Consider the following 13654-nt stretch of genomic DNA (forward strand, 5'->3'; position numbering starts at 1 on the left):
GACCAAGGCCATGCCCGCTGCAATGCAGGGAGTCCCGCAGTGCCCATACGGTTCCGGTCCCCTCACACCGGCCCCGGCGCCGCCGCCCCTCTCCGCGGCCCCGCTGCCACAAAGCGCTTCCGCCAGCGTCGCAAAGCGAAGCCGCGCGCGCCTGTGGAGGCAGCGGCAGCGCTGCCCTTCCTTTGCCCTCACTGTCGCAAGGGCGGCCGCGTCCGGCGGCAGCCGTGCGCCGCCGGCGAATGGAAGGCGGCGCAAGATGGCGGCGCTGCATGAGGAGCCGGCAGAGGTGGCGGTGGTGCAGCCGGATCCCGAGGCGGGGACGCCGCCGCCGCCTCCCGCGGTGCCTCCCGCCGCCGCTCCCGCCGCCGCCCCGGCCGCCGCGGCGGAGGGAGAGGCGGCGGGAGCCGGTGGGGATGCGGCACCCCCGAAGCCCGCGGCGCCGGGCCCGGCCGCCTCCCCGGCGTCGTTGGACCGGCAGACGCTGGTGGCCGTACTGCAGTTCCTGCGGCGCAGCAACCTCCGCGAGTCCGAGGAGATCCTGCGCCGCGAAGCCCGCCTGCTCGGTGACGACCTGGGTGCCGCCGCCCTCAGCCCCTCCAACGCCGGGCTCCTGGGGGGCTCCGGCAGCGACGCGGACGCCGGCGAGGCGCTGCTCGGCCGGGGCACCGGCGCTGCCGCCGTCGCCATAGGAGGCAACGTCGCCACTGTCGCGACTTCCAGCCCCGGCGTGGCTGCAGTTGCCGCCGTGCCGCCGGGGAAAGGTGAGGCCCGCGGGGCTGCGGGGTCAGTCCATTCTCTGGGCGGGAACCCCGGCAAGTGGGGAGCCCGTGTGCTACTCGCAGCCTCGGGGCTCTCCGTTATGCTGGGACACAAGGGTCGGTGTCAGGTTCTCGGTGCCACCGAGCGTCTACCCCGGCGTTCCGCGAAGTCCCTGGATGTCTCATTTCTCTATACAATTCGTGGAGAAATCCGTCTCTCCTGGAGCAAGGGAGCACGGACAGGGCGTCTCTCGCATTTGCAGGGAGCACTGCGAAGCGAGAAGTGCTCCCGTTTGTATTTGTGTCCCATCATAACCGATGGAGTAGCGGGAGCAGGAAGGTTCCATTTAAGTTAGCGGGCATCGTCCCGGGTCTGGCCGCAGGGATGAGAACAGAGGTCTGGTGTACAGGCTGCTGATGTTTTGGTGAAGGAGCTGTGGGATATTTGTAGGCGAGGCTTTTTGCATTTCTTATCGAGTTTGAGTACTTGAGATTTCCTTTGGATAATTAAATTCTAAGCGTTTTTAACCAAGGTGTTCTGTGAGGCAGCTTTACTGAATAATGGAATTTCAGGAACTGTTAGTCTGAGTTCCGGTGAGTGTACAGCATAAAGTCAGCTTGTTCCTGACATCAGTAGATATGGTTGTTTTTATATAAAAGACCAAACAATGGAAGTGTGTAAAAACTGCTGTGTAGAACAGAACTGTCAGAGTGCTCAGTGTCCCTGCTCTGTGATGGTTGTGTGGTGGTCTTGCTGAATTGTTCACCGAGTCTACTTAACTTGCTTGTCTACTGGAAGCAAAATAATTATAGTGGGTATGTCTTGCATTCTGCTCTTTGATTAAGAGTTTCTAGCCCTAGCAGTAAAATAACTCATTCTCGTGATGTTAGTGGCTTTTTCCTTTACACTTAGAATCCTGGCTGAATTAGGCACTAAGTGGGCAACAGCTGGCAGGAAAGTCCAAAAAACTGCTGGAGAGAATTGGCTGCTGGACCGATGTGCTCTTCTCACCTGCATTGTTTAGCCTTGGTGCTGAATGGGCACAGGTCGTGTTTTGCTCACCTGACCATGGGGCTGTGGCCGCTGTTTGTTTGCTGGCTCTTGCAGACTGTCTGAGCAGCTGTTGTTGTTGGCTGGTGCTTTTGCAGTCGGAGGCGCGGTGGTCGTGGAGGACCAGCCGGACGTGAGCGCGGTGCTCTCGGCCTACAACCAGCAGGGGGACCCGACGCTGTACGAGGAGTACTACAGCGGCCTGAAACACTTCATCGAGTGCTCCCTGGACTGCCATCGGGCAGAGCTGTCTCAGCTCTTTTATCCTCTCTTCGTGCACATGTACTTGGAGTTGGTCTACAATCAACATGAGAGTGAGGCAAAGTCTTTTTTTGAAAGGTAATTCATTTTCATTTGTACATTTGTGTTATTTTGTGTTTGCTACTTCAGCTAAATCTGTGAGCTATTTATATATGTATACATGCATATATATATTATTCTTCTCTAAAGTTGAAGAGAATTGAAATCTCAAGTAACAGTGCCATGGGTTGTAGTAACTGTTCTTAAATTCTTTTCCAATCTCCTGTTAGAAAGATGTGCAAACTAGTGAACTGTGCATCGACAGAGTTTGAACCATGTTAATGGTGTGCTGATGGGCTCCTTGCTGCAGAAGTATCAATGAAGAGATTCTGCATCTTTAGGGAAAGATTGTGGGGGTCAGTTTTTATCATTGGAAGATTGCACTGAGATGCCACAATAATGAACGCTATAAGTATTTGGTGATATCGTAGGATGTACAGTGAAATTCTTCAAATGAGCTTAAAGAAATTAATTTCTGGTTAATTTATAACTTCCTGTACTCTTACTATGTTTCACTTGTTTATCACTTGAGAAGAAAATAGAATTTAATTTGTTTCGTGGATTCAGATGAATTGTGAAATACTTCAAGCCAAAAGTATAACTTTGTTTCCCTTCAAATGGTTCTGTAAATAGTTAAAATGTCCCTTGCCATAACTATTTTATAACAAGTTGAGTGACTAAATCTTTTACCATGTCTTAAATTGTTTCAATAGATTTCATGGGGATCAGGAGTGCTATTACCAGGACGACCTGCGTGTGTTGTCGAGCTTAACCAAAAAAGAGCACATGAAAGGTAACGAGACCATGCTGGACTTCAGAACAAGCAAGTTTGTGCTGCGCATTTCCCGCGACTCTTACCAGCTCCTGAAGAGGCATCTGCAGGAAAAGCAGAACAATCAGATCTGGAACATTGTTCAGGAGCATCTGTACATTGATATCTTTGATGGAATGCCTCGCAGTAAACAACAGATAGATGCTATGGTTGGAAGCTTGGCCGGTGAGGCAAAACGAGAGGCTAATAAAGCAAAGGTAGGAGACAAAGATTGTTGCACTTTTTACAAATCTCCCTGCTTTTTCTTAGTATAGATTGACAATCGTAACTGGAGATCTTCAAAGACAGTGTGAACAGAACAAAGGAAGAGAACTGTACAAACAGGTGTTGACAGGAGTAGAGAGAGACCATGATGTTTTGCTGTCAGGTAGACGAAACTGCTGAATCCTTTTGGGATACAATGTTGTGTTCAGCCCACTGAACTAAACTTAAACAAACTCATTAATTACTTTGGAGTTTTAAAATGGACAATTTGGCTTCCTCTTTTGTACAACAGATAGCAATTTTGACTTGCTACCAGTTGTTACTAGAAGAGCTGTGTGTGTAGTACCACAGTACTATACAAGTAAATGAGGTAGTGTGGGGATTGCACTTTAAGGAAGGACTAAGAGATGGTGGGAGAACTTGCAGTTGTCCAGATCAGTTGGCTGGGTAAACCAGAAGAACATGTACTACATTCCTTATGGGCCAAGCAGTAATATATGCTGTAATATTAAACAGAGCAGCTTTAAAGGGTCCAAGTCTATTGCTTGGACTACTACATTGAAAAGTTACCATTAAAAAATCTGGTTTTCAGTAAGAACAGCAATTACTTTTTTTGTCTTGTGTGGTTTTTTTTATTGGCTGGTAGGTTTTCTTCGGCTTATTGAAAGAACCAGAGTTTGATGTGCCTTTGGATGATGAAGATGAAGAAGGAGAAAATGAGGAAGGAAAGCCAAAGAAGAAAAAACCTAAAAAAGATAATGTAGGGTCAAAAAGTAAAAAACAGGACCCTAATGCTCCTCCCCAAAACAGGTACCGAGGAAATAATGTGTAGAGAAGTTTTTAAAATCCAGTCTTGTTAAGCCAAATCTGCATCTCTGTTCACATGGCATTTTTATAATTTTTGGCTATTTTGGCTGTACACAGCTTTAGCCATAAGACTTCTAAGGGAGGTCATGGAACCCTTGGCTTATAACTCTCTATCGTTGCCTGTCAAGTCAATCTAGATTTCCCTTGATGAACTTTTACTTGGTTACTCACTAATCTTTTCAGGTAATACTCAACTGTTTATCTTGTTCCAGTACCTGTTTGCAATTCTGAAAGCTACTGGCTCTTTTTCTCATCAGTCTTCTGCATAGTCTTTCATATTTTCTAATTCTTGTTTCTTATTTGAATACTGAGGTGTGAGGTTGCATGCAAAGGTTTCACTTTGTTTGGATTAACAATGAGAAAGGTGTTTTTACTTTGTAAAAATGTGTGTTCCTTGTGTAGAATTCCCCTGCCAGAACTGAAGGACTCTGACAAGCTGGATAAAGTCATGAATATGAAGGAAGCGGCCAGGCGAGTGCGTCTTGGGCCAGAGTGCCTGCCCTCCATCTGCTTCTACACATTCCTTAATGCTTACCAGGTTGGTAAAAGAGTTTGAGTAATGGGGCTAAGGGGATCAAAATTATGAGCATCACTCTTGCTAAAGAAAAAAGACATAACCGTGTTGGCAAGGGTAACTGGAGTATTTGGATTAAACGTTGCCAAGTTTATGTTCCAAAATGTTCAAAATTCTCTCCAAAGACTCCTTAAACTATAAAATTTCCATGCTCCTTGGTTTTGCTTGGATTTTGCTATAATTCTTTCTTTTTCTTTTTCTGTCCTAAGTGTTTCCTGCAGAACACAGTAGATGTTTTACACTGGAGTACTGGAAAGCAATACTCTTTGTCAGTTCTGACTGCACTTCATACATAAATCTTTATTTTTAATGGGGCAAGAATTTGTGTGTGTTTATGTTCATCCTACAGTAATTCTCTCTATTTTTGTAAACTCGTCAAATTACGTTTTTGATAGTTTTTAGGATTTTGTAATATTTGCAATGTATAATGAGAGATTAAAACAGTATAAATGCATATTTTGTGAATAGGGTCTGACTGCAGTGGATATTACAGATGACTCCAGCATGATTGTAGGAGGCTTTGCTGACTCTACTGTCAGAGTGTGGTCTGTGACTCCAAAAAAGCTACGTAGTGTGAAAACAGCTGCAGGTAATTAAGACAATAATACTAATACTTAATAGGAGCATACATAACTTGTGACATTTGTGTTCTGGATACTGTGCACACATTTCTAAATCTTGATACTTAACTGAGATGATGTCACGATGACATTTATCTTTGAACTTCTGACAGTTATTCTGATACATGAACTTTGAAATCTTGCAGACCTCAGTCTCATTGACAAAGAATCAGATGATGTCTTGGAGAGGATCATGGATGAGAAAACAGCAAGTGAGTTGAAGATTTTATATGGTCACAGTGGACCTGTGTATGGCACCAGCTTCAGTCCCGATAGGTAAAAGATTACAAGCTAATTAGTTTGCTTGTCTTCAGTTTTAATTGCATGCTCCTGAATGAGAACATATTCTTAATGCAGCTTTTTCCAGGTTAAAGCAATTCTTTCTCATGTAGCTTGTAAGAAACTGTGTAAATGCTCGTAAAGTTCAGAGTGTTGAGCTTTGTCAGCTATTACTGAAATCAATTATAGCTGAGAATACAGCACCATTTTGGAAATTTAGGACTTAAATGACAAAACTACAGTTTTGCAAACTGTAGTTTAAGCTGGGTTTTAACTGAGTGATACATAGAAAAAGTACTGCAGCATTGATATAACTTGGAGTGTTGCAAAACTTAGTCTCAGTAGCACATCATTGTACTTCAAGTTTCCCATATTCTATTGAGACTTTATTTTCAGAATGTATGGAACAGTATCTTTAAAATATGAAATTATAAAGCTTTGTGTAACAATGGGAGTCTGGACAGTGGAAAAGAGGTTTAAATATCTCAGGTTTTGGTTTTGCTTGTGCTTAGTCAGAAAGCAGCCACCACAGAAACACAACTGAGAAGTAAACATTGTGGGGAAAAAATATAGTTTATAATTATAATTGAGAATGAGAGCATGATATGAATTCTCTTTCAGGGAATCATGAAATTTCGTTCAGAGTTGTAATAGAAGATCTTTTAAAAAAATAATATAGCGTAGCAGTTTACTAGTAATTTTTTCCCTGTAATTGGGATTCCTGAGTAAAGACCTCCTCTGTGGTGTGTTTGTTGGTTCCACCGCCCCCCCCCCCCCCAATATTAAGTGCCATCAGAATTAATCATGAATGTAAAATCATCTCTTTTTTTGCATAAGGGCCTAGGGTTCTGCCTGAATTGGTTATTGCTGCTTACTGCACTAAAATGCTGATTTATGGGTGACATGCCAAACTGGTGCTGATGAGGGGACACTTCTATCATGGACATTTTCCAGTGTTTATGCAATATTTATACAGCCCCTGTGTGAGTTTGATATATTATATGCTGTACTTTCTCCTGTGACAGGAACTATCTCTTGTCCTGCTCTGAGGATGGCACTGTGAGATTGTGGAGTCTCCAAACATTCACGTGTTTGGTGGGATATAAAGGACACAATTATCCAGTTTGGGATACACAGTTCTCTCCTTATGGTTATTACTTTGTGTCTGGGGGACACGACAGGGTGGCTCGGTAAGAAACTGCATGTGTTTTTTACTTATCTGGGTCAGTTTTTGGTGGATCAACCCTGAAATTCATTAGCTGATATACTCTTGTCTACTCTATTACTCAAAATAAATTTTATGTCAGTTAAAATACTGAGCAAATGTTAATGCAGTTTTTCTATTTTTTCAACACACATTATCTCATGGTTTTTCTATTATTTTCAACATACATTAGTAATACCTGATGACTAAAGAGATGGTGTCCTCCTAAGTGACCCTCTGATTAGAAGTATTCTCCTCTAATTGTTGAACAGCTTGACAGAATATTCTTTATTTCTCCATTCTAAAAAGTGTATTTTCCCAAAAACACCCTGCTAATTCAGTAAACTGACCCATAAGAAATCACACCACAATTAATTTTTTTTCCTCATTGTGCAACCAATCATTGAATCATGGAACAGTTTGGGTTGGAAGGGACCTTTAAAGGCCATCTAGTCCAATGAGCAGGGACATCTTAAGCTAGATCAGGCTGCTTAGAGCCCCATCCAACCTGACCTTGAATGTATCCAGGGATGGGGCATCTCCCACCTCTCTGGGCAACCTGTGTGTTTCATTACCCTCATTGTAAAAAATGTCTTCCTAATATCTACATTAAATCTACCTTCCTTTAGTTTAAAATCATTATCCCTTGTCCTGTTGCAATAGGCCCTGATAAAAAGTCTGTCCCCATCTTTCTTCCAATCCCCCTTTAAGTACTGTAAGGCCACAAGGTCTCCCCAGAGCCAACTCTTCTCCAGGCTAAACTGTTGTCCTTTCCTAATTGCAGAGGTACTTCAGCCCTCTGAGCATTTTTGTGGCTTCCTCTAGAGTTGCTCCACCAGATACAGAGACTGAACTTCTTTAGGGCTCTTTTATTAATGCAGCTTTTCTTTTCAGTCTGTGGGCAACAGATCACTACCAGCCATTACGGATCTTTGCTGGCCATCTGGCAGATGTGACATGTACCCGATTTCATCCAAACTCCAACTATATTGCTACAGGCTCAGCAGACAGGACTATAAGGCTCTGGGATGTTTTGAATGGAAATTGTGTAAGAATATTCACTGGACATAAGGTAAAGGCAGATCACTGACAGTGTGAAAGTGATTTTATTTCTATGCTGAGATTCTAAACAGTTCTGAACACAGCTTGACTGACTGAATGTGAGTAGTCTTAATTAACTTGTTTTGCTGCCTCCCCATGTCTCTTTCAGGGACCAATTCATTCATTGGCATTTTCTCCTAATGGACGATTCCTGGCTACTGGAGCAACAGATGGAAGAGTTCTGCTGTGGGATATTGGACATGGCTTGATGGTTGGCGAATTGAAAGGGCACACAGACACCATCTATGCGCTCAGATTCAGTAGGGATGGGGAGATATTAGCATCAGGTAAAGTTCACCAGAACAGTGAAGTGTCCATTGTATTCCATAATTCTGAAGAGGAATTATAGAATTGAGAAGGACAAAGTAGCATCACTTGCTTAGCAAAAGCAACAAGGACTAGTAACTTTTATCTGTGCATTCAGTATGCTGTATGAGGCTTGCTATAGTCTTTTGCTGAGCTTCAATTTCTGTTAACTTGCTCCCCAGAACCATTTTTTATATTTTATTTTATAACAAAAGACTTTAAACTGTTTTTTTTTTTTTTTTTTTTCTTTTTAGGTTCAATGGATAACACAGTTCGTCTGTGGGATGCTGTGAAGGCATTTGAAGATTTAGAAACTGATGACTTTACTACAGCCACTGGACACATAAACTTGCCTGAAAACTCACAGGACTTGCTACTGGGCACATACATGACTAAATCAACCCCAGTTGTTCATCTCCATTTCACACGCAGGAACCTGCTGCTGGCTGCAGGAGCCTACAGCTCACAGTAGATCAGGAAGCTGAGACTGACTGTGCCAAGTCATTGCAGTAGTGACCTCAGGATGTGAGACCAGAGGGAATGTCTTGAACAGAAGGATCCCACGAGTCCATTGCAAGGAGTATGAAACTAATTTATGCAAGCAGCATTTCTCAGTTCTGCTGTTTCATATTTATCTGCAGTTTGAAAATGCTGGAGATTGACAAGACATTGTGGCTGTAAAAGAAGGAACTGTTTGTGGTGCTTTTGGTAACATAGATATGTACATATGAAATGAGCCATCTCTTCCATAGAGGTGGTACTGAGCTCTGCTGAAACTTGTGAAAAGTTAACAGCCTTTACGTGTGTTCTCAGATTTTTTTAAAGCACTTAATTTATGTATAGCAAATGTTTCATCAGTCTCAAACACAAGCAAAACTGTCCATTTTCAGAAAAGAATGTAGTTTGATTCACTACAGCCTGGGCTGGGCAGCAGGCGTGGTGAGACCACAGCAGCAAGCAGGGCATTGATGGAGCGGGCCCGGCAGCCCGATGCTTGTGGGGAACTGCCAAGCTCTGTGCACTGCTTGTATGCAGCCAAGTACTGAGTCCTGAAGAGATTTCAAACTGGTGTGCTCTTCTGAGGTGTCAGAAACACAGATCTTGTTACTGTTTTCAAAGGTAGCCAGTGCTGTCAGTGTGACAAGCAACCAGAAGCGCAATGTGAACTTTTTTTACTTTCATACTTTATTGTATGAGAAAATAAAAAAGGGGAACTGACGCACAACTGAAATAGTCACAATTAAAAAAAGTGGACTTAAACCCTTTACTTTGTGTTAGCTGCAAAAGAACATTAATAAACCTGTATCCTTTCTGCATAAGGTTTAATATAAAAAACCCCAGTAAAATTAGCCAAGAAATTGAAACATTATAGCAGCAGGAAAGGATAAATGTGTGGTCAGTTTGCTCTTGAAAGGCCAGCTTGTCTGCTGAGTGACAATTCCTATCCACAAAAAGATTGTACCCAGTGAGTCCTCCTGGACTACCAATAAAGCTGTGTTTAATTTTTATAGAAGAGTAAAACATGCAGAACATTGGGAAGAATGTCTGTGTCTTTGAACCAAAACCTCCATCACCAAAGGCCAGGTCCAACGTGGCTTGGGTTTGGGTTGGTTTTTGTTGTTAATCTCTTTCAAGATTTGTGCAGAGAAATCGGTTTTGTGTTCCTCATTACTTCACAGTAAGGACTTGGACACTTGAACAATCTACTGGCTCTCTAGTGAAAATGAAAACAAGACCTGTCATTTCTAATGTAAACTAAATGGAGAACTACCTCCTCTTTCATCTCTTGTTTGCTCCTACAGGCATTATACATGAAAATAAAGTGTGGAAAATTCACTAGGAAGCTCTCCTAGACATTTTCTTCAAAGAAAAAAGGGTAAAATGTAATTATTTTGATTTTTTTTTGTGTGTAATGATACCTCAACAAAATTTCCTAGCTCTCAATGTGTCCAGTTAGATTTAAGTACAATTTTTGACAGCTTAAAGAAAACACTGCCACATTCTGCCTTTGTATTTTGTACAGTTTTATACTTTTGATATAATAATAAATACTAAAACCATTTAGTTTGTGTCTATATGTTACAAGAAGATATTTACTTCCCTTCATGGCTGGAATGGAAGCAAGAGCAGTTTGTAACTGTGACAACTTTGCTAAGAGAAACAAAGTAATCACAAATGTTTAAGTTGATGAGTAGCCATTCCATATAAATCTTGTTCTAAAGGAAGACTACAGATTCTAGCTCCTGCCATTATTACACTCTTAACAGCCACCATTCTTTAGGGAGGGGAATTAAATACAGCTGAAGCCATCTCTGCAAACACTCAGGAGGGAAAGATGACCAGATTTGTTCAGCAGGCATAGCATGTAGAAAAATTTAAGAAAAAATGAAGTAGGGAGAGCATCAAGACCCTGTAATTAATTTTTCCATTTTTCCAGCAATCATTCCTACCTCCTGCCCTCAGTTTGGGAAGTAAACTATTTGCAAGCTTTAGCAAGGTTCAACCCCTGCTGCTGGCACATTCCCACATCAGCACCACTGTGACATCTAAGGAAGGTACCAAGTGTTAACTGAGCTATAGAAAGACACTGTGGAGAATGCAACAGACACATTTGAGTGTTGGGCAGGGAGGAGGCTGCACACACCTAACTGTGGTAGAGCATCTCCTTTCACAAGAGACAGGGAAAGGAATCACTGGACTATTTGGGTCACTCTTTATGAATGTGGAGAGTTACAGGAGCTTAACATTACTAGACTAAGCTATTTTCCTTCTTCCCTCTGCAAGAGAAACCAGTAACAGAAAAAGCTCAAATACCATAACTGGGTCAGCCTATTTCAGAGGTTTTCCATCAAAACCAAAGAGGTTCTGTGCAAAATACAGACAACTGAGGCAGAAGATGTCACAGTTTCCATGTAAGCTACTAGCTTGGAATGCAAAAAGTGGGAGCAACCAGATGGCTGCAAACCATGCAAGCTGTGACACAGATGTGTGGAGATGCTTGGATCAGCTCCCGGCCCTGTGCACTGTAATGGCCCTGAGGTCCTGCCTGGTGCTCAGAACTCCTTAGGATGTGTTACAACAGCAGCAGAGTTAAGACAGCAATGACACAATCAGATGCTCCATCTCTGCTACAAGCAACTATTTTTGACAAAGGAGGAAAAATGAGAAGTACCACACTCTGGCTTTTTTGGACCATTTCATATTTCCAATAAAACAAGTAATTATTGATATTTTATTAGCCACAACAGGTCATAAGCCTGCATTACACTGACACAGATTGGGGGTTCAGACATGCCAGGAACCTGCCAAGAGAAGAAAGGTCAAACATAGCAATTCTTGCACTATGTTAACTGAGCATCCCCCTGCCCCAAGCCCAAACTATTTTAGCTACAAGCAGCCAGATTTCAGCACACCCAGGAAGAAGTGGCTGATGTCCCCTTAACACACAACCTTTTACTATTGTTTTATACCCCTATCTTCAGGCTATGAGGACAGCCCATAGGTTTTCCCAAAGTGCTATTTTGGTGAAAATTCTTTATTTGAAAGTGGCCCCAAAATTTTGTAACACTTGGTTGTTGCTATACAAGTCCAGTCATTTCTGCACGGGCCTTGAATAATCATGTGTGCAACATGCACAGGTCCATCATATGGTGTTCCTGTACTCTGTTCAAATGAAGGTCTTAACAGACTGCATTAATCTCTACTTTGAATTTTAATACAGTAAAGAAATAAGTCCTTAAGTACTACTTCATTATTTCTATAACCTACAAAGAAAGTTATCCCTATTTTACAGCAAAAAGGCAGCCCAGAGGGACTTAGCATTCATAGGCAAAGCTTGATGTGTATTGCTGCAACATCCTTCTGTTCCTCTTTCCCTGCATCCCACCCCTAGACCCATTTACCATGTCAGAAGAAAAGAACACTGTATCCCATACTTTCTGCACCTTTAATAACCCACTTCATTCAGAATGTCCCCAAATAACTCAATGCTATAGATTAATTGAGGTTTAAAATAATAAATAGGAAGTTCATGTGCCTCTGTTTCTGTCTCCCATTACACTGCATTACTGGCAACTAGTCCTCTGTCACTGCTTCCTGACCTGGCACTGAAGCATTTTGGAGGAACATCAGCCACTTACTTGTCACTTGGAACATCAGCCATTGTCACTAGCTGTCACACTTATCTGTCACAGCAGGAGCTTGCTTCTTAGGCCTAAACTTGAAATACAAGACAAGGAGTGCAACACTTGCGTACGTTGCTATTACATACTGGAAAAACAGAAAAGTTAAATTTAGTTTCAGTCTAAGACCCAGAAAAAAACATTATACAAGACTACAAAACAATGTACTTAATACATACATTCCTCCTGCCTATCATGGTATAGGAATTGAAGTACTTCTGAAATCCAGTGAACTGGTGTTGAGATCCCGAGTCATGGCCAGCCATGGCTGCTTGTCCTAACAAACAGGACAGGACAGGGAATTAATTTAAAGTCACTTGGACAGGATCAATAGAAAAATCAAACTAATCATACTGAGCTTCATAATTCCATTGGCCACTCACAAATCTACTTTCAGGATGTTTGAAAGTAGTGGACACACATAGGAGTAGGCACATCCAGAGCATTCTTTCTTGAGGTACAAAATGGAAAAGCAAATAAAGGGTTCACTGCACAATAAAAGCAGGGTGGTCTTTTTAATGTTTAGAGATATATTTTTCAGAGGAGGGTGTCATGTTTAGGACAAACATTTGTCCTAAAACATTTGTTCTTATCTTCTGCCTCCCCCCAGGGGCACCCCACACCCGACACAGATCCCCAGCCCGGCAGATGCTGCAGCCCCGGAGCCCCTGCAGCACACACGGAACTGCGCTGCGGTCACTAACACAGCTCCTGTGTGCCATCCAGCTCTTACCCAAGCCAATCCACAGCGGTATCGCGGGTGTACAACCAGGTAAGTGTTAGCCGACTGTGCCATAGGTAAAAAGCCTAATGAAACAGCCCCTCTAAATGTGCCACGTACTGTTGGCAAAGACTTGAGAAGCCAAGGTCATCTTTTCTCGTGTCTGACTGATGCAAAAGCCTGGGCAAGAGCCGAGGGGCCCTTCCGAACAGGGGAAAGCACCGCATGGAAATACGAGTCCCGTTTTCTGGGGTAGCCCGGTGCCCTTGCCCGGCTACAGCCGCGACCCCGCGCTCGCGTCGGGCCGGGGAACGGACGCGGCAGCGCCCGGGACTCGGAGGGAGCCACACCGCGGCTGGAGGTCGCGGCTGCCCCGACGCTGCGGAGAGGCGCCATCCCCCCGGCAGGACCAGGATCCAACCCCACCGTGCCCGAGCCGCGCCCGAGCCGCCCCTCCGTACCTGGGCCGCCGCCGCCGCCGTCCCGACCGCGCTCTGCCCTTCGCCTCTGCCCTCCCACAAGATGGCGGCCGCGGGCGGCGCGCGCAGCCCCCGGGAGCGCCGATTGGCTGCGAGCCCCGGGGCGCGGCCTGACCCCGCCCCCTCCCCGCTGAGGCGCGGCTGCGCCACTTCCGGGCGCCCTCTGCCCTCAGCCCC

The 13654-nt window shown here is 44.0% G+C and overlaps 2 protein-coding genes across 2 annotated transcripts; one reads left to right on the top strand and one right to left on the bottom strand.

Annotated features, from left to right (window-relative positions):
• The first annotated feature begins 256 nt into the window (after nt 1-256).
• Nucleotides 257-10115, top strand: TAF5 (TATA-box binding protein associated factor 5). The gene is made up of 11 exons (XM_058810294.1): nt 257-761; nt 1908-2148; nt 2823-3138; nt 3792-3955; nt 4415-4550; nt 5055-5175; nt 5353-5482; nt 6511-6675; nt 7584-7761; nt 7900-8077; nt 8351-10115. The coding sequence occupies exons 1-11, from the start codon at nt 257-259 to the stop codon at nt 8566-8568; spliced, it is 2352 nt and encodes a 783-aa protein (XP_058666277.1). The 3' UTR covers nt 8569-10115.
• Nucleotides 10116-11277: 1162 nt separating this feature from the next.
• On the bottom strand, nt 11278-13575 carry ATP5MK (ATP synthase membrane subunit k). Its single transcript, XM_058810295.1, has 4 exons — nt 13460-13575; nt 12457-12554; nt 12236-12365; nt 11278-11398 (listed from the first exon to the last, which is right to left on the bottom strand). Exons 2-3 carry the CDS (start codon nt 12541-12543, stop codon nt 12264-12266), a joined length of 189 nt encoding a protein of 62 aa, XP_058666278.1. The 5' UTR covers nt 12544-12554; nt 13460-13575; the 3' UTR covers nt 11278-11398; nt 12236-12263.
• Between the last annotated feature and the right edge of the window lie 79 nt (nt 13576-13654).

The sequence above is a fragment of the Ammospiza caudacuta genome, chromosome 9 (assembly GCF_027887145.1).
Source record: "Ammospiza caudacuta isolate bAmmCau1 chromosome 9, bAmmCau1.pri, whole genome shotgun sequence".
Classification (NCBI taxonomy): Eukaryota; Metazoa; Chordata; class Aves; order Passeriformes; family Passerellidae; genus Ammospiza; species Ammospiza caudacuta.